Source organism: Musca autumnalis, unplaced genomic scaffold (genome assembly GCF_047663935.1).
Source record: "Musca autumnalis isolate F117 unplaced genomic scaffold, ASM4766393v1 scaffold_1, whole genome shotgun sequence".
Classification (NCBI taxonomy): Eukaryota; Metazoa; Arthropoda; class Insecta; order Diptera; family Muscidae; genus Musca; species Musca autumnalis.
The window spans coordinates 246377818-246405005 of NW_027411644.1; the positions used below are offsets into that span (position 1 = coordinate 246377818).

General features: G+C 37.0%; 2 protein-coding genes across 6 annotated transcripts in view; both read left to right on the plus strand.

The window, feature by feature from the left end:
• Positions 1-25376, plus strand: part of Sur-8 (leucine-rich repeat protein shoc-2) — a 55087-nt gene extending 29711 nt beyond the window's left edge. For all 5 annotated transcript variants that reach the window (XM_073960651.1, XM_073960650.1, XM_073960649.1 and 2 more), the window contains exons 2-4: positions 2160-2821; positions 2884-5032; positions 24700-25376. In XM_073960651.1, coding sequence (XP_073816752.1) covers positions 2365-2821; positions 2884-4328 — 1902 coding nt within the window. In that variant the 5' untranslated portion in view covers positions 2160-2364 and the 3' untranslated portion in view covers positions 4329-5032; positions 24700-25376. The remainder of the gene's footprint in view (positions 1-2159; positions 2822-2883; positions 5033-24699) is intronic.
• LOC141389307 (uncharacterized) lies at positions 7770-12129 on the plus strand. Its single transcript, XM_073960654.1, has one exon. It carries the CDS (start codon positions 10589-10591, stop codon positions 12113-12115), a length of 1527 nt encoding a protein of 508 aa, XP_073816755.1. The 5' UTR covers positions 7770-10588; the 3' UTR covers positions 12116-12129.
• Positions 25377-27188: the final 1812 nt, after the last annotated feature.

The window sequence follows — 27188 nt, forward strand, 5'->3', positions numbered from 1 at the left end:
CGGATTTTTTTAAAGATTTTTTAACGGTTGATTTTTTAAGATTTTAGATGGATCGAAACGTGGATTTTTTAAGATTTTTAGGTGGACCCAACAATGATTTTTTTAAGATTTTTAGGCGGAGCCGAACCAATGCGGATTTTTTAAATTTTAAGGTGGAACCAACGTGGATTTTTTAAAGATTTTCATGTGGACTCAAACGTGAATTTTTTAGGGAGGAAACGTGGATTTTTTTAAAGTTATTTAAGTGAACGCTAACGTGGATTTTTTAATGATTTTAGCGTGGACTCAAATGTGGATTTTTTAAAGATTTTTAGGTGGACCCAATCTTGGATTTTTTTTAAAGATCTTTGGGTGGACCCAAACTTGGATTTTTAAACGATTTTAAGGTGGACCCAAATGTGGATTTTTAAACGATGTGCCTCATCGAAATAATGGTTTTAGACCCCAAGTATGTTTGGACGAAATGTGTTTCAGACAATTTGGAGTCGATTGAGCAATGTCCGTCCGTCTGTCTGGCTGGCTGGATCGCACGATAACTCTCGAACGGATCAACCGATTCGGTCTAAAATTTGGCTTTCGTAATATTTTGTCCAAACTTAGTTTAAGTTCGAAGATGAGTTATATCGGTCAACTCCTTCCGGTACCTCCCCCACAAAAGTTCGAAAATGTTCGGAAAATTTGTACGTACGATAACTCCTGAAGGAAGCAACCGATTTGGTCCATAATTTGCAACTCGTGAAATGTCTACCAGACTTAGACGAGGTTCCAATATGAACTCAATCGGTCCACTCCTTCGGGTACCTCCCACACAAAATTTCGGAAACGTTCAGTTTAGGACCTGCTCTCGAATCGCTTTGATTTTTCTTTTAGCAACTTGTATTCACTGCCCCCATTACGACGGTACAAGTCTCATCAGGGGCAAGTCCATACTTCCTGAGAAAATAGCATGAAAGTTGCACAAAACCCCTATGACACCGTGTGAGGTCGTTGGAGCGCAAGATAACTCGAACGGATCTGCCGATTGGGTCCAAAAGTTGGCCTTAATAATATTTTGTCCAAACATAGTTTAAGTTCGAAGAAAAGCCATATCGGTCCACTCCTTCAGGTACCTCCCCCACAGAATTTCAAAAATGTTCGGAAAAATTGTTCGTACGGTAACTTTTGAAGGGAGTGGCCGAATTGGTCCATACTTTACACATCCCAATATATCTACCAGATATAGATCAGGTTCACATATGGACTATATTTGTCCACTCCATCCGGTACCTCGTACACAAAATTTCGTATAAGTTCACTTTAAGACGTGCTATCGAATCACTTTGATTTTTGTTGAAGCAACTTGCATTCGCTGTCTCAATTGCGATGGTAAAAGTTTTTTCAGGGGCAATTACACACTTCTTGAGCAAACAGCCCGAAGGGTGTAAAAACCCCCTATGACACCATATGTAGTGGCTGTCGATCGATTCCTTTAAATATTTCCTCCGCAAAACTTTTGCTCTTTAATCCTAATCAACATTTTTGTCGTTTCATACGCCCAACATTTTCAAAACTCTCTAAATACATACGTTTTTTGGAAAAAAATTGCTTCAATATACACATGCTGAGGGTATATCTCTGTCGGCCAAGCCGACTGATACTTTTTTACTTGTTTAAACGACTTTTAAGTAGACCCAAACTTTGATTTTTTAAACGGCTTTTAGGTAGACCCAAATTTGGGTTTTTAAACAATTTTTAGGTGGCCTCAAACGTGTTTTTAGCTGGACCCAAACGTGGATTTTTTAAAGATTCTTTTGTGAACCCACCATAGAGGTTTTTAAAAAATTTTAAGTGAACCCAAACGTGGATTTTTTGAATATTTTTAGGTTAACCCAAAAGTGGATTTTTTAAATATTTTTAGGTGGACCCAAACGTGGATTTTTTAAAGATTTTTATGTGAACCAACTTTGTTTTTTTAAGATTTTTAGGGGGATCCAAAAGTGGATTTTTGCAATTTTTATTGGGACTTAAAGACGGACTTTTAAGACATTTAGGTGGACTTTTAAAATTTTTAGATAGATCTAAATGTGAATTTTGTTCACACTATAAATTATGATTATCTCAATCATAACCCCTTCCAAACCCAACTCCAATTGCTCTAATATATTGCTTTCTTCTTTCAGAATCATACAAAAACCTGCTAAACTGATCGCACAAAGCCTAGCAAACAATACGACAACAACACCACCCAACAACCCCCAACCATATTTTGCAGAAATTCCATTTAGATTTTTTCGTTGTTCTTTTCTTCTTCTTGAATTGTGAAATTAAACATATTTCGTTTTGGGCGGCAAATTGTCTTTACCAAACGTAAAACTGGGAAAAATTATGAACTTGTGTTCATCGGTGGGTGCAACAGCATCATCGACATCGTTAGCATCGGACGATTTACAACAAGAAACAACAACTGCCTGCGGAGGCGGCGGTGGTGGTGGCGGTAGTAGTGGTACAACAGGAAATTCCTGCAGCGGTGCTGGTGGAGGTGGCGGTGCAGTAACTTTAACAACAAATTGTTTTGGCAACTTAAGTGCACCCACATTACTTGGATCATCATCGTCATCAGCGGCGGCATCAACATCAACACACCATCATCATCAGCAGCAGCATCATCACCATCAGGGAAGCAGTAGTTCAAACAACAACGAAATGCCACCAGAGACCAGACCTAAAATGGTGACTGTCAAGCACCCAGAATCCAATAAACCCAAGCCAACAATGAAAAAGCCCAAACCCATACAGGCCGATCAGGATGTATTAAAAGCCTTACAGAGGTGCCGTGATGAAGGTAAGGTACAATGAAATACCTCTCATTGCCATACGTAATAATATTCGCGTCTTTCATTTCAGGTATCAAACGCTTGGATTTAAGTAAATCTTCAATAACTGTTATACCGCCCAGTGTCAAAGATTGTGTCCACTTAACGGAATTGTATTTGTACAGTAACAAAATTGGTCAATTGCCCCAAGAAATTGGACATTTGGTGAATTTGAAAACATTGGCTTTAAATGAAAACTCCTTGACGTCGCTGCCGGACACCTTGCAGCACTGTAAACAACTGAAAGTATTGGATTTGAGACACAATAAACTAGCCGAAATACCAGCCGTGATATATAAGCTACGCTCCCTAACCACATTGTATTTGCGATTCAATCGCATCACCACAGTGGCCAATGATTTGCGCAATCTGACCAATTTAACAATGTTAAGTTTAAGAGAGAATAAAATCCGCGTACTGGGCGATTGTATAGGAGCTTTGGTCAATCTGACCACCTTAGATGTTAGTCACAATCATTTGGAACATTTGCCAGAGGATATTGGAAACTGTGTTAATTTGAGTGCTTTGGATTTGCAACATAATGAGCTGTTAGATATACCTGAAAGTATTGGCAATTTGAAAAACCTCGTGCGACTGGGTTTGCGTTATAATCGCCTTAGTTGTATACCCAACTCGCTGAAGAATTGCAAGTGTATGGATGAGTTTAATGTAGAGGGTAACAGTATTACACAACTGCCTGATGGTCTGCTAGCTTCGCTGAGTGCATTGACCACAATCACATTATCACGTAACGCTTTCAGTAGTTATCCCACAGGTGGCCCGGCGCAATTTACCAATGTCTATAGTATTAATTTGGAACACAATCGCATTGACAAGATACCCTATGGTATATTCTCACGAGCCAAGGGTCTCACCAAACTGAATATGAAAGAGAATGTCCTTACCGCCCTGCCGCTGGATGTTGGCACCTGGGTAAATATGGTGGAACTTAACTTGGCCACAAATGCTTTACAAAAGCTACCCGATGACATTATGAACTTACAAAATCTCGAAATTCTAATACTATCCAATAATATGCTCAAAAAGATACCCAACACTATTGGGCAATTGCGTAAACTGCGCATACTCGACTTGGAGGAGAATCGCATTGAGGTGCTGCCCAATGAAATTGGTCTACTGCATGAACTTCAAAAACTCATATTGCAAACTAATCAAATATCCATGCTACCCCGTAGCATTGGTCATTTGACAAATTTGACACATTTGTCGGTAAGTGAAAACAATTTACAATTCTTACCGGAAGAAATTGGTTCCTTGGAGAATTTGGAAAATCTCTATATCAATCAAAATCCCTGCTTGGAGAAATTACCCTATGAACTGGCGCTGTGTACAAATTTGAAATATCTCAACATTGATAAATGCCCACTGAGTACCATACCGCCCGAGATACAGGCCGGTGGTCCCTCCTTGGTATTACAATGGCTAAAAATGCATTCGCCATATAGGCAAATGTGAGTGGATGGTGTTGTACGTACATATTACGTAGGTAATCCATATTACTATCATCATCAACAACAACAACAACAGCAGCAGCTGCAACAACATCACCACCACGAGGAAGAAAACTAACACAGAACGAAATTGAAATGTGTAATAACCTGAAAGGCTTATTTTTTTAAATTAGACTACAATACAACGCAAATGAATGAATGGAAAAGTAAAGAACAAAATAATAAATCATATCGTAGGAAAACTATATACAATTAATTTAAATTAAACACACTCAATCAACAGGAGGAAAAACACAGCAAACAAAGAAGCTGCTGTGCTGACGACAACAGCCTACTTCATTCATTCTTCTTTTCCTTTCGTCAAGAAAACAAAACAAAAAAACTAACTATCGCAGAAAACGAAATTTTTAAATTACAAAGGTTAAACCCATTTATAAACGAACCACAAATTCATGCTTTACTGAAAACAGCAATTGAAATTTGTCTATTATTCTACACAGCGAACCGAAAGAAACAGCTTTTCTTCATATTGCAAATCCATAACTCAACAACATCAACTACGCATCTTCTTCAACCACGGAAAACTACAAACTATAATGCTTCCAAAACTACTATTGAAGATGATAGCTTAATAATTGTTATTGTAGGCGACACATTATGTTTGACAGCCAGTTTTTTTATCAAGTCATCAAAGTCGTTATTTTAAAGGTAAGTTTATATGATTTTACATATTTTTTACACACATAACTAGATTTTCCGCGGGAGGTTGTCTTTTTGCGGCAGGAGTTGTATAAGTCTTGCATAACTTTGATCGCACGCTAGGATGCTAAAACGTTACAAAAGATGGATTTCAGGAATTTCACTCCACTCAATAACGTGACGGAAGTCTGTTTCCTTAATCTCAGTTTTACCATTATTAAATATTAAAACAACGAAAATGGGATTAAGCCTGACTACTTTGAAAATCAAAATAGAAGTCGTCATCCCAAATAAAAATCGCAAGCCCTCCTAATCATCAAAATATCTGAAAATTAATTCGTATTGAAAAATACTTTAACGGATTTTGTAAGACAAGGCAATATGGCTTATATGGACATATTAGGGTATAAATCTGTTATCTGACCACCTACATAATTTACATTAACGGAAATGTGAAGAGTTCTTCTTCCAAATATGACTTACGTGGACGTTACGTGCCTTCCAAGAAAGTGGTTGAGGGGAAAGAGAGGAGAATGCTTCGCTTATGGTTTCTTAAGAGAATTTTCGCAGCAGTACAAAGCTGTAACCAGCGCTTTAGCTTGCTATTTGCACTGGAGATATTTTTGGCCACTTCCTCCTTACAAGTGGATCCACGTTTATTGAAATTCCTACTTTAGTGGACTATAACTATTAGGGAATAGCATGGAACAAAGTTTCGTTTTCGCAGAATTATGCCTGAGAGTGTCCTCCTTCAACCCATATACATATACTTTTGTAAATGCCCCGTGTGTTTTCCATACCGTTTCCCATATTAATTATAGCCTTTTTACACAAATGGACATTTTTTTTAATGTATAAGTTTTTATATGAATTATATATCGTCACCATAAATGCCCGAAGACGTAACCCACAAAACCAAAACTTTACAGGAGAAGCAAAAAACGTTATAAAATTAAAAACTGTTTTATGGAATATTAATTTTATGAAGGGGAGTATATGGGATATTATCAATCATATACGAAGGGGAATTAGTAGTGAAACCAAAACCGCTGAAGTGCTTAGTTTTGAGATCCTCCATTACAACAAAATCTGCAATATTATCCCATTTTCCGAAATGTCATTTCTTGAATAGCATCGTTGTTTTTGAACGTAGAAGCTTGAGCATGTATTTTAGCTTTATGTATCAGATTACGTCAAAAAAAACTACGTCTTCGGGCATTTATGGTGACGATATACTTTATGAAAACCCACGGAGTATTTTTATAATTTTTGAACAAATGTTAAATTGTTTGAAAAAATCTAAAAATGTTTTTTTAGTTATGTGTATTTTTATGGTTTGTTTAATAAAGGGTATCCCAACAAGAACGCAATTTTTAAATTTTAAACAAAACACAGATATTTAAAAAAATCGTGAAACTTTATTATATCGTAAACTAGACAGAATGAGGTTATGTATGTAACAAGATATCGTGCAGATGGCCGCCGCGGCTTTGCTGGCGCACACTCGATCTGTTAATGAAATTTTCAGTGACCGTTTTGCATAAATGCTGCGGTATTTCATTAATGCAGCGTCCAATTTCCTCTTTTAAGGCTTGAGTCGTCGTCGGCTTATTTACGCAAACCATCGACTTAAAAAAAGACCCCAAAGAAAAAAAATCTAAAGTCTTGTTGAAACTACATGCTCTCCACATTCATTTCTTCAATTCTAGGCAAAAAAAAACTGGTTATCATTTCACGATACCGAACACCATTGACTGTTTGCGCTTGACCTGCCTCATTTTCATAAAGGTCCAATGATTCCTCCAGCCAAAAACCACACCACACAGTGACACGTTAAGGATGCATTTGCTTCTCGTGAATCACTCGAGGATTTTTCTCACCCCAATTCTGCCTATTGAAGAAGTCTTCAAGATGGAAATGGGCCTCGTCACTGAAGATGATCTTCATATTGTCTCTCCAATGCCAATGAGAATGCGTTGTTCATTCGGGTAGCGCTCCATTTTAACTAACCTCGTTCTTCTACTAGCAAACAATAAGAATTGTTCAAATGTCAAACAATGAATGGCGCCAAATTTAAAAATTGCGTTCTAGTTGGGACGCCCCACCCTTTATGAAAAACGATGGTACAATTTTTTTGGTAGGCAAGTCCATACTTCATGAAACATTTCCCCAAAAACTCAAAAAAAACCTATAGACGTCAGAAGTATTGTGTTTACTTATTTTCTTAAGGTCCGAGGCTGAGGGTATATCTCTGTCGGTACAGCTGTCTGATACTTTCTACTTGTTTACTTTTAAATTTTCAATTTTTAATTAAAGCTTCCCAAATGATGTTGATTGTTATAATTCTTTAAAAAATAAAGTACTTCTATATATATATATCATTATATATTTATCATAAAAAATAGAAAAAAAAATGCACAGTGGGCTTTAATGGAATTTTCGCTGATGCATTTTCTAAATCGAAAAATTACGCAGTTTTTAAGATGTTTGAGATAAATTCATAAATATAAAATCAAAACAAATATTTATAATTGCAACTTTTAATTTTTTTAATAAAATAATAAATTATGGACAAAGGTATAAAGGAAAAATTGCATTGACAAATTTTAAAAAATTCAGAAAAAATAGTAATCGTCCGAATCCCATTACCACATAGGACTTAAAATTTTTGTAATTGAACGTAGTTTAACATAAAATTTTTGTGAAAAAATCGAAGGGTGCAATAATGTTTAAAAATGGATTTGTCCTGTGCGTTTTAATATAGTAGCGCCATCTATTGCACATTAGCCGAAAAAAAATCAGCTGTCTATTTCTAGGCTGTTGACAATTCGGAATTTTTGTTTATTCTTTTCCTGTCATGAGTGTCAGCAAAGATGAAGAAAACAAAGCGAAACACGAGACAACTTTCTTTCGAGGAATCTTGCCAAAAATCGGTCTTTTTGGAAAAAACCCTTTCAAGCAGGCAGAGGTGGGCTCGAAAAGGAAGTCGTCAAAACCAACCCGTATTCATCAAAACCATACAAACCGACAACAATTAAAACGAATGTCTGATAGACATTTCCTTTAAGAATAAAAAAAACACAATCCTTTAACTTTTCAATTAGTTTTTATTGAAAAAAAAGTACGAAGAAAAAGTGCTGAAAAGAAAAGATTTAAATTGGATTAAAATTATTATATCTGAATTAAGAAAGACTTAACCTATAGTGCTACCTGAAATAAAAGGCACTTATGAACTAATAAAAGAAATCACAAAATAAAGAAAAAACTTTATTTGAAGAAACCATTGAATTAACATGAAATAAAAAAAACTCATAGACATTGGAACATTAAAACTATAAATATAAAGAAAAGTTTCATTTGACATAAAATAAACCGTTTCGCCAAAGTTCGCCGTCACTGTTTGGTTCACCTCTCCTGCTTCATCGTTGGACCGTCATCATCCACACACCTGCAATCCGCGGTGTCCAGGTATCCTGCTGCCATCTTGGTATACGTACCTTAACTTTCTACTTCTAAACAGACGTACACACAATATCTATAAATAAAAGAAGAGAAAAACTTTATAAATTGTAGAGAGGGTAGACATTTGAGAATTATTTCCGTTATTATAGCCATATTGCGGCAGAAAAGTTCCCGTCCATTTAGTATGAGCTCAGACTAGTCCGACAGGAGCCTATTTTCCCTCAGGTTGCAGTGTCCTGATTGCAAAAAAATGTCGTCCTTCTGGGCTTAAAGGTTGCCCCCAAAAGTAAAGAGATATTACTTTTATTATAGATTTCCATACTTACCACACATAACCTATACTTACCTTTACTTGAACACGTACTTACCTTTTACTTAAACTTGCACTGAACGTATACTTTACATCCAACGGGCAGTCCAGCAGCATCGGATAATTCAACAGCAAGGACATCACGAAGAAAGGATATCCATAAAATGCAATATAGTCACCAAAAATTAATTTATTAGTTTTGAATACGAACTATGTAAACCGAATATGAAGCAGATTTTACCGCACTCTGTTTGGTGCCAAATAAATTTGAAATGTTTATAACGTTTAAGTGAAAACATACAATGTTGTTCTTCACATAAGTGGTTGAGAAGGGGGTAAGGAAAAGGGGACATAAATAAAGAGGTAGGTATGGGGCGTCTTAATATTTCCAAGATGCCACGGTGGAACTTTGATTCCAGTGGGTGGGAGCACCTCGGCACGTCACCAGTCGAGGAGGTAGGTTATTTCCTACGGTAGTGGGGATTGTGGTGTGTTGCATAGCTGTCTTTATATATTTCATTTATTTTCTTTCCTGTCCTTTTTGGGCTTCAATTTTTTTCCAACCTGTTTTAAGACTGGCATGATTTCTAATTTTTGGTTACTGTGCGATAGTGGTAAGATGTCAAAAATAAACAACCCCCCCCCATCCGGCGAGCCTCTAGCCGAGCTTACGCCAGCATGCCAGCATTGACAACGAACCACACCAAAACAGATTAAGTTCTTCATTTTGACAAAACACAGTACAAAATGGCGCCCAGAACGTGGGGCCCAAAAGGGGAGTATATATTGTAGATTAGGCAGTACAAGGTAGGCCGGAGGTCCCGTTAGAGTTTACCTTAGTAGTCCTCAGCGGTTGCCACGGTGACAGCTAGTATTGCCGAATAGAAGGAATTCTTCTGAAATGCTGACCATGTCCCAATATCAGCCTTTGTTAGGTTTTAATTGAGAGTCAGAGGATGGCGTGGATGTAAGAGTTCCTGTGGTACACATTAGGTTATAGTTTCAGTTTGTAACTATGCGGTCTACTGGATTATGCCTTGGGGGTCCATGTCCCGATGGAGTTTTTATAGGTCTATTCGGGAGGCAGTGTTCCTCCAGGAATGGGAAGGTAGATGTGTAGAGTTTTCTATCTTAAGTCAAGTTTAAGTTTGGAGACTTAGAATACTTTAGTCGTCTAATAGATCTAATCGCATCCGGCATTAGATTGGCTTAGGATTTCATCTTACAATAGAATAATGAAATATGCCAAGAGTAACTGTTAAATTCTAACACTGGAGTGGGTTTGATCCCCTTGGGTGGTCTAGAACTGACCAAGGGTTGGCGGACATACTCGAGTTTCAGGGTCTTGATAGTTACTCCAATATTAACAAATGAAAGCATCACCACAATCACCAATAGGAATGACCGTATGACAGTGTTGTTGGAGCTCCTTTATGGGAGATACACTTCTGACACTAACTATTCTCTTTATTTTGTCCTCTTTATTTTCCGATACCCCTTAACCGTTTTATCTTCATATAAGTTTTAGTACATCAGTATAATAATACTTGTGTTGCAGTTGAACAGTATTTCATTACAGCGAGGATATAGTACGTGTGTATAGACGTGTATGTGTCATAAGTATTCACTTAGGGTTATTGCGTGTTTTTCCCTTCTATTCATTTTATTTTGTATATCGTGACAAAGCGCTTCAATAGGACGGATAGAAGGTAGTAATTCCTGAATTTTAGGCAGACCTTGAGAAGGAACTTTTTGTAGGTAGGTTTTTAAAATTTCACATTTCTTCCAGTATTATGTTGACGAGGCAAGCTAGTAAGCAACAGGCCAATATGGAAAATCAAGCCTCAGGAAGCACGGTATCCGCAGCAATTAATGCACCTGTTACAACTGGTACATCTGGGTTCCTTACAAACCTGCCGGTTACGACCACCGCATCCTCAGTAGCTCTATCTGTAGACAGCGATGTTTCATTAAGCCCTAACAATTTGCAGAATACAATTATGTCGCCCGATTTCGCCAGCCTGACGGCTCAAAATATAAGAGAGGAGAGTCGTCGTGAGAACCTTAATTTACGGGAAGATCCTAACCCTGTTGATAGTTTACAGCAGATGATAGCGTCCGTGAGTTTGGCACAAGAACAGCTCAGGAAAAGTATCGAAGTGGTACGTCAGTTGAGTCAAGCGCAGCAGCGCAATGAACTTGAGCCGATCCAGAATCAGACGATGGCGTCGGGTTCTCAGCAACCTCCGACAAGTTTAGGAAACGCTGGGAACCAGGGGCGTCCGAAGCCACCACCGCTAATTCCATACCCACAATTACAACAAGGCACCTTCAGTGCTCCGGAACAACCATCAACGTCAGCAGGCGTAAGAGGGGCAGCAGCACAACCACCCGTCAGCGATAATGCCCCAAGAAGCAATTCGCATACAAACGTAAAGAATCGGCCCACCAGATACGAACACCCACCTACCCCAACTTATTCCAATTATTCCCATTCGGCTCCAAGATTCAATCTGAAGAAGTGGGGTGTAAAGTTTGACGGCAGTGAGAGGACTGTGGATGCCGAAGATTTTATGTTCCGAGTCGAGTCCATGCGCTACGACTACGACTTTCCATACGAAGAGTTGATAAAAGACTTTCCCCAGCTGTTGGAAGGGATAGCGTTGGACTGGTACTGGCAGCAACGTCGTATAGCCCCATTCCAATCATGGGAAGACTTAAAAGCGGCATTCCTCAGCCAGTTCAGACGCTTTGACAACGAATTCCAAATACAAAAACGAATAATGGATCGTAGACAACTACCCCAAGAAACGTTTGAAGATTTCTTCAACGCTGTCGTAAAGCTACGAAATCAGCAAAGATATCCCTATTCGGAGCGAGATCTTGTCGAAATCATGAAGGGGAATTTGAAATCATCTTTGGCCGCCTTAATCTTTCCCATAAAGCTAGAGGGACTGAACCATTTCCGCCAAGAAGTGAGGAAAGCAGAAGCCATGATAGCCAGCCAGCGCCAAGCCCACCAACAAAGAACATACCAACAGCTGAAGGTTCATGAGATAGACTTTGGACAGGAAGAAGTCAAGGAGGGGTTTGAGTTGGATGCCATTGGTGCAAGGTCTAAATATACCTGCTGGAATTGCAAAAAGGCTGGTCACAGCTACGTGGAGTGCTCGGTCCCAATAGGCCGAGTTTTTTGCTTTAAGTGCGGTCGAGAAGGGGTGGTAACCCCGAAGTGCCCACGATGTCAGGGAAACTCGCCCAGGAACGTGTCCAGAGCTGCGGAGACACGTTCAACGCAGACGGAAACACCGCAGCAATAACTTCTAAAATAGCACAGAAAGTTCCTCTAAATTCCTCAGAACCTGATCAAATCAAACTCATCAGAAACTCAAACCGCGAAGAAAGGCCTGATCCTAGGGAAGTAAAGTTGAGGGAGATCATACCCTTACATTTGAGGCAGAAAAAGTATGAAGAGGCTAGAGCACGAATCTTCGGTTGTGTTTCTCCAAAGATCAAAAGAGCAAGGGAAAGATACAAACGGAGGAAACAGCTACGTCGAGAGATTGCTTCGGCTAGTTTGTATGAAGGAGAAGACTCAAGGTTTTATACCAAGATCAGCGTTAATGGGGTTTATATCGAGGGGCTTTTGGATAGTGGCGCTACCGTAACCTGCCTAGGTAAGGACTGTGTAGAGTTTTTAAAAAAGGTGGGTCTTAAACAGCAACCCTTTTTCTCGTTCATAAAAACAGCAGATGGGAGTCCCCACAGGATCATTGGGAAGGTATGCGTTGACATCCACTTTAATAAACAAACTCATCCCATAGTATTTTATCTAGTTCCCACTTTGAATCGATCTCTTTTTCTAGGAGTGGATTTCATGAGGGCGTTTGGTATGTTTCGGTCGGTTGAGAGCCTCTCCACCAACAATATCAATCTTTGTGACGAAGCGGAGGAAAAGACTGATGATGACAAAACGGTTCACGATTTATCTGATCCACAACGGCAACGTTTGGAAATGATAATTGCCCAATTCCCTTGCTTCACTAAAAGAGGCTTGGGACGAACCAGGTCTGAGGTACATACTATAGACACCGCCAATGCAGTCCCGGTGAAAAGCAAGCATTATCCCGTATCACCGGCTGTGCAAAAGCTGATGTACGCGGAGCTGGATAGGATGCTGGCCATGGGAGTTATTGAGCCTAGCGACAGCCCCTGGTCTCACCCGGTTACTCTCGTCCGCAAGGGTGAGAAGAATCGGCTGTGCCTGGACGCGCGAAAGCTCAATGCTCTCACGGTCAAAGATGCCTATCCACTCCCGCACATCGAAGGTTTGCTCAGTCGGTTGGGTGATACTTACTATATCTCCAGTGTCGATCTGAAAGACGCATTCTGGCAGATACCATTGGAGCCATCTAGTAGAGAAAAAACCGCGTTCACTGTCCCGGGGAGACCGCTTTACCATTTCACGGTAATGCCATTTGGGTTGTGTAACGCAGCCCAAAGGCTTTGCCGTTTAATGGATAAGGTGATCCCCTCGGAGATTCGTGATCGCGTTTTCGTCTATCTGGATGACCTCTTGATAGTATCGCCAGACTTCGACACTCATATGGGACTGTTGGAGCGAGTTGCTAAGTTGTTAGAAGAGGCAGGGTTGACCATCAACGTTGCCAAATCTAAATTCTGCTTCAAACAACTCCGTTACTTAGGTTATATTGTGGGAGGAGGGGAACTTAAACCAGACCCAAGTAAGGTAGAAACTATTACACGTTTCTGCTATCCCAAGACGGCTAAACAGGTACGTAGTTTTACCGGTGCCACCGGCTGGTACCGTAGGTTTATACCTAACTACGCCACCATTGCCGCGCCGATCTTCGAGACCCTAAAGAAAGGGAAAGTTTTCCACTTTTCCGAAGAAGCCAAGTTAGCTTTTGATAAGCTAAAAGAAGCCTTGGTCACCAGCCCTATCCTCACACACCCCAACTTCAACAAACATTTCTTCGTTCAATGTGATGCATCCGACCTTGGAATCGGAGCAGTCCTGTTCCAAAAGGATGACGAAGGCGGAGAGCATCCCATTGCATATTTTTCGCAAAAGCTAACTTCAGCACAGAAAAATTATTCAGTGACGGAAAGGGAGTGTCTGGCCGTGGTAAAGGCCATCAAAAAATTCCGGCCTTATATTGAACTAATGCCATTCACGGTCATTACGGACCACAGCAGCTTGAAGTGGCTCATGGGACACAAAGACCTAAGCGGGAGGTTAGCCCGTTGGAGCTTACATCTCCAATCATTTTCCTTCGACATAGAACACAGGCAGGGAAGCAAAAACATAGTACCCGATACCCTCTCCAGGTATAACATGGAGGCAATAGTTTCTGATTTGAAAGAATTAATAGATCTAGAGTCACCAGCTTTTCAGTCTACTAACTATAATGATCTAATCGAAACAGTTTCAAATAACCAAGGCCATCTGCCTGATATAAGAGTAATCGACGGCTACGTCTATAAGAGAACGAAGCACTACGACGGTATACCGATAAATGAAGACTTGGCCTGGAAACTGTGGGTTCCACAGGAATTAACAAATGAAGTCATAGAAAAGAGTCATTGTCCACCACACACCGCTCACGGAGGGTTCCACAAAACATTAAAGCGAGTAAGAGAATATTTCTACTGGCCTAATATGACTGTCCAAATTAGGTCCTTTGTCCAACAGTGTGAAGTTTGCAAGACTACGAAACCTGCCAATATGGTGCTGAAACCACCTATGGGCCAGGGTCCAGATGTAGATAGGCCGTTCCAACGTATTTACGTTGACTTTCTGGGACCCTACCCACGCTCAAAAGCAGGTAATACTTATATCTTTATTGTCCTGGATCATTTGAGCAAATTTGTCCTGTTAAAACCTTTGGCCAAGGCCAGTTCCAAAAACATAATCAAATTCTTAATTACAGAGGTTTTTCATAAATTTGGCACCCCCGAAACGTTAGTATCGGATAACGGCCAACAATTTGTGAGTAAAGAATTCCAAGATTTACTAAAAAGCTTCGGTGTGACACATTTTAGGACAGCAACGCACTCTCCGCAGGCCAACGCCTCGGAGAGAGTGAACCAGTCCATTCTATCCGCCATTCGGGCTTATCTCAGCGAGAGCCATCAAGACTGGGATAAATATTTGTCCGAAATCGAGTGCTCTCTCCGCTCCTCTGTTCATTCTTCCATCGGAGTCACACCCTACTTTGCCCTCTTTGGGACAAATATGGTTAATCATGGGAGTGTATATGGATTAGTACGCAAACTGAAAGCCGCCGGCGACCCCGAAATCGAAATTGTTCCGACGTCAGTTAAACTGGAATTAATAAGGGAAAAGATCCGCGATAATCTGCGTAAGGCACATTTGACAAACGAACGAAAGTATAATGTTCGAGTAAGGAATATACGGTTCATACCAGGCCAAGAGATCTATCGCCGGTCTTTCCAGCAAAGCGATTTTAAGAATCAGTTTAACGCTAAGCTTGGACCCAAATTTCAAAAATGCCGCATAGTCAGACCAATAGGTAACTGCCTATACGAAGTGGAAGATTTAAAAGGTAAACCCTTGGGAGTTTATCATATGAAAGACCTGAAGCAATGAAGGATTCTTATACATAGGGCAATAAGTCACTTTCGATTCACATATCCTCATTAGGAAGCACATAGAGGAATTCTTGTTTCGCTTACGTGTCAGATTAAACAATTCCTATACCATTATTTTATTATTCCTCATCAGTAACATATACAAATCACCTATACAAATCACTTAGGTAGTAAAGAAGTTCTCCAGAATGAAAGAAACGCTTATAATTTGGTGTCATTTAGCCCAGAACCCGTGAAATATACAAGTGTAGTTTATTCTCACTTTTATAAGCATTCGCACTTTTTGTTATTATTCGTAAATATATACATGAGATATAAAAATTCGCTTGTAAGCCAACAGCTATTTTTGTCCTTTTACGGCCAACAAGAAATTAAAGACGTCAGAGCAGTGGGGTACAAAAAAATCTTATTATAAGGCACCGCCCTAACTTTTATTATAATGCATCCCACACTTATTTCATGGCTGAGCATACACATATAATGAGTAATGTATCTTTTAAAGCAATGTAATTTCTCAGGAATTTGAAGATAATAAATATAAAACTGTTTAGACTTACCAGAAAGTATGATAAAGCAAAGGCTGGATATAATGAATACACAAGCTGTATAATAATCCACCGAGGAGATGATTGTACATGATGTAGATCGTATTCCAAGAATCGCCTTCGTTTAGTGCAAGGTAAAATTTCATCCTCTACGCCGAAGAAAGAGGCGAATATTTCACTGCAAATTGAAGTAATAAAAAAAAAAAAAACAAAAAAAATTACTATCTAGTAGTAGAAGGTTGGAGTTTATAAATGGTCAAATATTTAATGCTTCAGGTTCATTAATGAACAATCCCGTCCAATCTATAAAAAGTTTTATTTTGACACAAGATAATTCAAACAGTAAATATCCCTCAATATGTCGAGAATCACAATATCTTCCCAAGAAAGGAATATTTTCTGATGACTCTTTCGTTCCTTTTATGGTTTTCACATAAAATAAATAGTAATATAAACACATCTCTCACTTTTCGCCATTCCCCCATTTTTCCCCCCCTCCATCAACACTTTCTAGGAACAGCATTGCACAGAGCCACCCTAATTTATATGCTGATTACATTCCGTATCATGTTGGACTATACAGTTTACCAATCATTACTTCTCAATTTCGCTTTTTATTTAGTAAACTTTTGGAACAATGTCACGCACACACACATTTGTCAATACACAAGTCACTAAAAGATCCTTGTCATAAAGATTTTCTGGGCAACAAATGTCAAGACAATTTGTCAGCATGCCAACAGTATAGCGTAAAAGTTTCACATTTTTTCTACTAGGCAGGTAATTTCTCCTTCCAGTTCAGCAGCAACACGATTTTCTCATGAAATTATATGCTTACCTATTAGGGTTGATGAGTATTGCTATCTGACAGCAGTAATGGGCGAACTTTTTTTTCTCAAAGCAGGTTATCTAGCTTGGCGGAACAATATCTGCAGTCCATGTGTTGAATTTTGAATCAGCTTATAATTATGGCTGTAACCCATCCTTTGACTGACAGCATATTCTGTAAAGAATGAATGAACAATGTTAGTAACAGTCTTACTTTATTTTCTTTGATTAATATCTTACCTCGTTCCTTCCAATTTACTGGCTTATATGGACAATTACACTTTTCTATGAGACACAATTATAAGCGAAAAGTATTCCCATTGGATTTGTATCCAGTCGCTAAATTTAATCAACCTACAAGAATAACAAATAAAATATACAATTATTCTTCGGCCGTTTGTAACATTTTAGAAACAGCATTATACCTTACCTTTTACCACCATTCAATAAAGCTTGTTATTAGCACCTCTATCCGTTTGTTTACATTTCGTGCATTTGCTCTTTCACTTCATTATCATCTTTCTTCATTCTATTACTCCACATCTAAAAAGAAACACCAACAAAAATTATAAATAAAAGACAGGCACAATTTTTTTGCATTAATTGTCAATTTCTTCTCCTTCGCTGGATATACACACAATGTTATTATGCACAAGAAAAATAAGTTAAAAGGAGATAGGAAAATGCCCTTGAAATCCCTTCATTGACGAACCGAGATAATTTGTTGTTGTCTTTTCGCTTGAACATTTCTTGAATGATCATTGTGTGTATGTACCTCCATTCAACACGCAAAAAAAAACACACATGTTCACCGACACCAAATCGTACTCCGTTAAGCAACAACAATTGTTAATATCTCCCTACACTTTTATGCCAACAACCAGCGAAGTTTTCTTGCAAAAAAGAAAAAAACGCACACATTTACTCATTTCCTAATATAATTCTTCTCATTCACCTAATATCATTTAATAATATTTTTTAATTCGACGTTTATTTATTTTATCACAAATAACCCGCAGGAAAAAACAATAACTTTATCCCATTTTCAGTATGGTGTCAAATAAAATTACTCACCAAATTCTTCCTCAGTTAAATTTTCAGGCTCAGCGCCCCAAAAACTTCAGTAGGAAATGAATTCTTAACTTTTTAGTAGGGATGTTAAAAATTGATTTGATACCAGTTGAAAAGAAATCGGTAGTAGTTGAATACCCAGTTAAGAACCGGGTGATTCAAGATTCATAGTAGCTTGTCAGGGACACCCTGTCCGAGAGTGTAGGCACAGTGTTCTGAATCTATGTTTTTTAATTATGTAATACGCACTTTTTTCCCTCCCATCCTTTGAAAAGGATTTCCAAAGGATGGTTGGGTTTGTCCTGTGCGTTTTAATATAGTAGCGCCATCTATTGCACATTAGCCGAAAAAAAATCAGCTGTCTATTTCTAGGCTGTTGACAATTCGGAATTTTTGTTTATTCTTTTCCTGTCATGAGTGTCAGCAAAGATGAAGAAAACAAAGCGAAACACGAGACAACTTTCTTTCGAGGAATCTTGCCAAAAATCGGTCTTTTTGGAAAAAACCCTTTCAAGCAGGCAGAGGTGGGCTCGAAAAGGAAGTCGTCAAAACCAACCCGTATTCATCAAAACCATACAAACCGACAACAATTAAAACGAATGTCTGATAGACATTTCCTTTAAGAATAAAAAAAACACAATCCTTTAACTTTTCAATTAGTTTTTATTGAAAAAAAAGTACGAAGAAAAAGTGCTGAAAAGAAAAGATTTAAATTGGATTAAAATTATTATATCTGAATTAAGAAAGACTTAACCTATAGTGCTACCTGAAATAAAAGGCACTTATGAACTAATAAAAGAAATCACAAAATAAAGAAAAAACTTTATTTGAAGAAACCATTGAATTAACATGAAATAAAAAAAACTCATAGACATTGGAACATTAAAACTATAAATATAAAGAAAAGTTTCATTTGACATAAAATAAACCGTTTCGCCAAAGTTCGCCGTCACTGTTTGGTTCACCTCTCCTGCTTCATCGTTGGACCGTCATCATCCACACACCTGCAATCCGCGGTGTCCAGGTATCCTGCTGCCATCTTGGTATACGTACCTTAACTTTCTACTTCTAAACAGACGTACACACAATATCTATAAATAAAAGAAGAGAAAAACTTTATAAATTGTAGAGAGGGTAGACATTTGAGAATTATTTCCGTTATTATAGCCATATTGCGGCAGAAAAGTTCCCGTCCATTTAGTATGAGCTCAGACTAGTCCGACAGGAGCCTATTTTCCCTCAGGTTGCAGTGTCCTGATTGCAAAAAAATGTCGTCCTTCTGGGCTTAAAGGTTGCCCCCAAAAGTAAAGAGATATTACTTTTATTATAGATTTCCATACTTACCACACATAACCTATACTTACCTTTACTTGAACACGTACTTACCTTTTACTTAAACTTGCACTGAACGTATACTTTACATCCAACGGGCAGTCCAGCAGCATCGGATAATTCAACAGCAAGGACATCACGAAGAAAGGATATCCATAAAATGCAATATAGTCACCAAAAATTAATTTATTAGTTTTGAATACGAACTATGTAAACCGAATATGAAGCAGATTTTACCGCACTCTGTTTGGTGCCAAATAAATTTGAAATGTTTATAACGTTTAAGTGAAAACATACAATGTTGTTCTTCACATAAGTGGTTGAGAAGGGGGTAAGGAAAAGGGGACATAAATAAAGAGGTAGGTATGGGGCGTCTTAATATTTCCAAGATGCCACGGTGGAACTTTGATTCCAGTGGGTGGGAGCACCTCGGCACGTCACCAGTCGAGGAGGTAGGTTATTTCCTACGGTAGTGGGGATTGTGGTGTGTTGCATAGCTGTCTTTATATATTTCATTTATTTTCTTTCCTGTCCTTTTTGGGCTTCAATTTTTTTCCAACCTGTTTTAAGACTGGCATGATTTCTAATTTTTGGTTACTGTGCGATAGTGGTAAGATGTCAAAAATAAACAACCCCCCCCCATCCGGCGAGCCTCTAGCCGAGCTTACGCCAGCATGCCAGCATTGACAACGAACCACACCAAAACAGATTAAGTTCTTCATTTTGACAAAACACAGTACAGATTTTAAATATTAAATCCCGAAAATTGCATTGAAGCCCACTGTGCATTTTTCTTTTAAATATTTCTTTCCATAGCTGATAAAAAAACAAACAAATTAAAAAAAAGATGGTCTCATTTGGACCAATATTAAAGAAGTTATGAGTATTTATTTGAACATAGTTCTTTAAAAATGCGATAATTTCAATAGGCGATATCTCTGTACCGTTGGTCAAAAAATAATTTTAAAATATACTAAAATGTTCTGGAATTCCCCATATATATATATCTATATATATAAAATAGAAAAATGTTTGTATGTTTGTTTGTTTGTTTGTTTGTTTGAAATTTATACACTCAAAAACTGCTGAACCGATCTTGCTGAAATTTTCAGGGTATATTACTACATCGCCTGAAAGTAACATAGGCTATAAAAAGTTTCGAAATTCCGCTCTGATCCGGAGATATAGCATCAGAATCGGAGGTACCTCCAACAAATTTAAACTTTGTATGCAAATATCTATAGAACGGTTAAAGATACAGACTCCAAATTTGAAATGTGTGATGGATTTTAGCCTAAAAATAAATGTGCCAAAATATATCGAAATCGGTCCAGATTTGGATATAGCTCCCATATATATCTACGTCCGATTTCAAGTATTTGATGTACCAAACACGCTATATATGTGCCATTTCCATGAAATTTGGAATGCGTGACGAAACGTGGCTTATAAAAAAATGTGCCAAAGTATATCGAAATCGGTTTAGATTTGGATATAGATCCCATATATAATTTCGTCCGATTTCAAGTATTTGATATACAAAATACGCTACATATGACCGATTTCAATGAAATTTGGAATGTGTGACTAAATTTTTTGCAGAAATGAGCATGCCAAATTATCTTGAAATCGGTTCAGATTTGGATATAGCTCCTATATATATTTTCGGCCGATTTCATGTATTTGATGCACCCAACCCCCTATGTATGTCCAATTTCAATGAAATTAGGTATGTGTGACTAAATTTGTTGTAGAAATGAGTATGCCGAATTATATTGAATTCGGTTCAGATTTGGATATAGCTCCTATATATATTATCGGCCGATTTCATGTATTTGATGCACCCAACCCACTACATATGTCCAATTTCAATGAAATTTGGAATGTGTGACTAAATTTTTTGCATATATGAACATGCCAAATTATCTTGAAATCGGTTCAGATTTGGATATAGCTCCTATATATATTTTCGGCCGATTTCATGTATTTGATGCACCCAACCCACTATATATGTCCAATTTCATTGAAATTTGGAATGTGTGACTAAATTTGTTGTAGAAATGAGTATGCCGAATTATATTGAAATCGGTTCAGATTTGGATATAGCTCCTATATATATTTTCGGCCGATTTCATGTATTTGATCCACCCAACCCACTATATATGTCCAATTTCAATGAAATTTGGAATGTGTGACTAAATTCGTTGTAGAAATGAGTATGCCGAATTATCTTGAAATCGGTTCAGATTTGGATATAGCTCCTATATAAATTTTCGGCCGATTTCATGTATTTGATCCACCCAACCCACTATATATGTCCAATTTCAATGAAATTTGGAATGTGTGACTAAATTAGTTGTAGAAATGAGTATTCTGAATTATATTGAAATCGGTTCAGATTTGGATATAGCTCCTATATATATTTTCGGCCGATTTTATGTATTTGATGCACCCAACCCACTATGTATGTCCAATTTCAATGAAATTTGGAATGTGTGACTAAATTTTTTGCAGAAATGAGCATGCCAAATTATCTTGAAATCGGTTCAGATTTGAATATAGCTCCTATATATATTTTCGGCCGATTTCATGTATTTGATCCACCCAACCCACTATATATGTCCAATTTCAATGAAATTTGGAATGTGTGACTAAATTTGTTGTAGAAATTAGTATGCCGAATTATATTGAAATCGGTTCAGATTTGGATATAGCTCCTATATATATATTCGGCCGATTTCATGTATTTGATGCCCCAAACACGCTATGTATGTCCAATGTGTAACTAAATTTGTTGTAGAAATAAGTATTGAAATCGGTGTTGATTTGGCTATAGCTCCCACATTTATTTCAATGAAATTTGTGCGGTATCTACGAGTATATATATAACGGAGGAAAATGTTTGTACGTTTGTTTGTTTGAAGTTTATGGACTCAAAAACCGCTGAACCGATCTTCCTGAAACTTTCAGAGTATATTACCACATGGCCTGAAAGTGTCACAGGCTATATAAATCTTAAAAATTCCGCCCCGATCTGGAGATATAGCCTCAGGATCGGAAGTACCTCCAAAAACTGTAGACTTTGTATGCTGATATCTAACGAACGATTATCGATACAGTCTTCAAATTTGGTATGTGTGACGGAATTTGGTCTAAAAATAAATTTGCCAAAGTAATTTGAAATCGGCTCAGATTTGGATATATATTTTCGGCCGATTTAATGCATTTGATGCATAAAACACGTTTTGTATGCCCAATTCCAATGAAATTTGGAATGTGTGACGGAATTTATTGCAGAAATAAATGTTCCAAACTATTTTGAAATCGGTTCAGATTGAGATATAGCTCCCATATATATTTTCGGCCGATTTCATGTATTTTCTACACCAAACACGCCATGTATGTTCAATTTTGACGAATTTTGGAATCTTTGACGGAATTGATCCTAGAAATTAGTTTGCCAAATTATATTGAAATCGGATCAGATTTGGATATACCTCCAATATATATTTTTGGCCGATTTCATGTATTTTATGCAATAAACACCTTATGTTTGTCCAATTTCAATGAAATTTGAAATATGTGGCGGAAATTGATCTGCAAAAAAAATTGTCAAATTATATTGAAATCGGTTCAGATTTACATATAGCTCCCATATATATTTTCGGCCGATTTCATGTATTTGATGCACCAAACACGCTATGTAGGCCCAATTTCAATGAAATTTGGAATATGTGGCGGGAATTGGTATGCAAAACAAATTGGTAAATTATATTGAAAGAATTTCAGTCAATAGAATTTCAGGAAATGCACGAACGTACAAATCCATTGATACTGTGGCAACTGAAGACGACGCGGTTAACTATCCAGTTGAATTCCTAAGTTCGTTGGATCTTCAGGCTTTCCACCACATAATTTAGTGCTAAACGTTGGTGTTCCTATTATTTTATTAAGAAACATCGACCCACCTCGCCTTTGCAATGGTACAAGGTTAACAGTAAAAAAAACTACATAACTATTTAATTGAGGCAATGATTATTACTGGAAGTATATAGGTTCAGATGTACTTCTACCTCGAATCCCTCTAATAGCAACAGAAACGCCCTTCAATTTTAAAAGATTGCAGTTTCCTGTACGTTTGGCATTTGCAATGACTATAAATAAATCCCAAGGACAGATTCTTTGTGTATGCGGCCAAAATTTAGCATGTTCTTGCTTTTCTCATGGTCAGCTCTACATTGCATGTTCACGTGTTGGTAGACCGGCCGATTTGTTTGTTTACGCTCCTGAAGGAAAAACAAAAACATTGTATATCCTAAAGCATTACAATAAATACTTTACTTTAAATTTTTGAATTTTATTTCTTTCTGATTTCAAAAAATCCGTAAAATTTCCAATGCATATCAATCGAAAGGGGTAGCGAAGCGCACCGGGTTCAGCTAGTATATATATATATATATATATATTTTTTTTTTTTTTTTTTGAAAAAGGGATTTAGGATTTTTTTTAAGTTTTTGCAACATTTCTCAGTCAAATTAAGTGTATTTTGGTACCTAAGGTTCGCTGTGTATATTTACATTTAATCTTAATCCCCTTACCAAAAATTATCGACATAGGCCAAGCTCCGGTACCCCCCGTACCGGTAGGCCATAATTTTGCAGTTATGTTTCCGACATAGAGTCATGTCAGAAGTTATAAGTGCAAGAATTGCCAGACCGTGGAAATATATGTATATAAGAAAACAGTTTGTGTCGGTCTACTACATACAGTCTCGAGTCATGTACCTTGCTATATTTGTACCCCTTAACGATTTTAAGTTTATTATCAAAAGTGCAAATAAAAGTTAGCTTAGAAGCAGTTTAGACTATCTATCAATGTCATATGACACGAAATAAAAACATTCCATATCTACCCACGCAGGCAATGTGGAGAAACAATTTTATCACATTTTTGCTGGTATGGACGCGCAAAGTAAATGGCGTAAGGAAAATCCCCAATATTGCACATATTAGCGACTATATAATGATGGAAAATTGCATGTCATATGACATTTACATATAGTGTAAACTACCCCATGCTTTAAAAGTTAGGATTTAAAGCAGGGGTGCTCAGAATAGTTCGTATATTAGTAGTGGTAAGACACTCTCCCCATTAGTAAGCAATGGCAAATGAGAAATAAAGAGAGAATACGTGTGGTTTGTTTTTACGCTACCGTAAGGAAGTGATCACCAATGATTTAAAGTATGAATCATGACATAATTACCACGTAGTGGTTTCACACCAGCTGTTCGAATATGAAGTTTCAAAGCCCTTTATAAAAAATTATTTTTGTTGTAATTTCCCCAACAACATAAAGAACATAACATATTAAAAATTTTACGATATCACTACCTTGGCAATTGTGCCATGGTATGAATTAAATCTACAATTTATCATATCCAATTTTAAATTCAATTTTTTAATTAAAATTTGGTAACACTTTTTTCCCACAGTCTAATGATTTTGACGGAACGTCATCGTGCTGGTACTGCTGCTGTCAAATAAACTGAAAACAAATGGCCAAGAAATCAACAACAACCCAACAGATGTGTAATTGATTTTTTGCTTTTGCCTAAAGCAACAACAATAAAAAACAAAAAAAAATATTTTGATTTAAATCTAGTCATATGTCAAATGAAAACGAGATTATTTTGTGTTAAAAAATACAACTAAAAATATATTTTTAGACATTATATTATTTATCTTTAATATTTTCATGAAAAAGAGAAAAACAAAAAACATTTAAAGCTTTAATAATCATAACATTGATACTTCTTATTTAAGTTTTCAACTTTATATACTATTACTTTTTTATAGTTTTATTTAAAAATATTTTGGTTTATAAAAAAATCGCGCCAAGGAATTGTTAAAACAAAAAATTATTACATTTAATATACATACAACAACATATATATTTGTAAGATCAACAAAAGAAAATTAAAGTAATAATTTAATGTAGTCATTCAAAATAAAATCAAGAACTTGTTAGTTATATTTGTATGAAAAAATTAATATATATACACACAAAAACATACGAACAGAAACACAATCAGATTCATAAGAATTTATTAAAAAAATTGTTTTAATGAATTTGCCAATTAAAAGAACTGCAGAAAATATAACAAAAAAATTATATGTTAAAATATTATCATTTTTATTGTTTGCATACAAAAATACACAGAAACAAAACAAACACACACACCACCAAACACATAAAAATAACAATAATGTAGGTGTTTATATGTTATATGTGTTTATAAAAAACAAATGAAGAAAATCATAAACAAATGTTTCAAAAACCAATTAAAAATTAAGAAAAAAAGATACAAAAACCAGCAACCAAAATTATGGAAATTTATGTTTTGTATACACAAACATCATAATTTTTCGTTATTAAAAATTGTCTACATAAGATCAATCTTCGGAACATAAACAAATACAAATGCAAAACTACATAATGTATTATTTGTTTCTAATATGCTTCCGGGCGCTCAAATATTAAAATGATATATTTCACAAATGTGTATTTGAAAATTATAAAAGTGGCTGGAAATTTCCTGTAAAAAAGCAGAAGACTTTATTATCAGACTATTTTCTAATAACACCAAAAATACTCTGACCAACTTTTAATTTTGGGAATTTATTGCTCTGCTCCAGAACCTGTATGTGGCTACAAACTACGATAACATTTTTTCCTTAATGTTATCGAAAAAATCAGTAAAAATTAGTAGATTCTTGCAGTACTGGAACAGACCATATGTTAGTAGGCAAAGTTGTTTGCACATATCATTCAGAAAATTTTGAAATTAGGTAAATATATTTTTATACTTTTAGGTGAACATTCAAATGTTTTAACGCCATCTACAAATTTGTTCAGTCTTCATCTACGTTTTTCGACGTATGACTTCTGGAGCATATCCATCCATTCTCACAACATGACCTAGTGAACATACAAAAACATCCGTCTTCTGTGGATTTTCTCTCTAAATAATTCGCTTGTTTAACGCACAACTTTAGAGCTGGAATATCTTCTACCGTTCGCACAAAATTGGGCCAGCCAGCCTCGTCGCTCATTTCCGACAATGCCGAAATGACCCTTTCTAGGCAGATCCGTAGCATCAGTGTTTTAATTTTAACCCACTTAGAAAATTTAAAATTTTTTTATTGAATTCAGTTTTATTTTCATTTTTTAATAAATAACTTTTTTTCTTAAAACTTATAGTTTTTCCGGAATCGGGTGTCCGTTAAAACGGACAGTGGCAAAATCCACTACCGTAAATTTGTATGGGAAATTGGTGTTTTTTACAAATATGTATAAAGTAAACTTCATTTTTAGTCGTACGCACAAAGCCAGATGTTTTATATTTTTAAAGATATTCTCTATCTTCTTCATTTTATAACATATTTTCCATCGTGCGCTCTAAAGAAGGGCATAATAATAAAGGCATAGATTCTTTCAGTACGACAACATAATGAGATGCTATCGTTGCAGTACTTGCTCGGGTGTTACCGTGAGAGCCATCCCAATCACCATCTGCTGGCCACCGATACACCCAGGCATATCAAGAAGGATATTCATGCTCTAGAGGTCCAACGATATAGGAGAGAACCTCTAGATCAACAGACATCAGGCAGGTTTGAACAGCATTCACACGGACACAGTTGATAAGACCATAAGCAATTATTGTGTGAATGCAGTCATCGGAGTACATCCCCCATCTATCGCAGCTGAAGAGCGTCAGCTGCCACGACAAACCAGAGTAGTTTTGGCTCAATTACGCTCGGGATATTGCAGTCGCCTAAATTCCTATTGGGCGGCAATCGATCGCACGGTGCAAGACATCTGCCCAGTATGCGGAATGGGCCCGCACGTTACTAAGCACCTACTCAACTGCCCCGCCAAGCCTACTCATCTGACTCCAGTGGATCTGTGGTTACATCC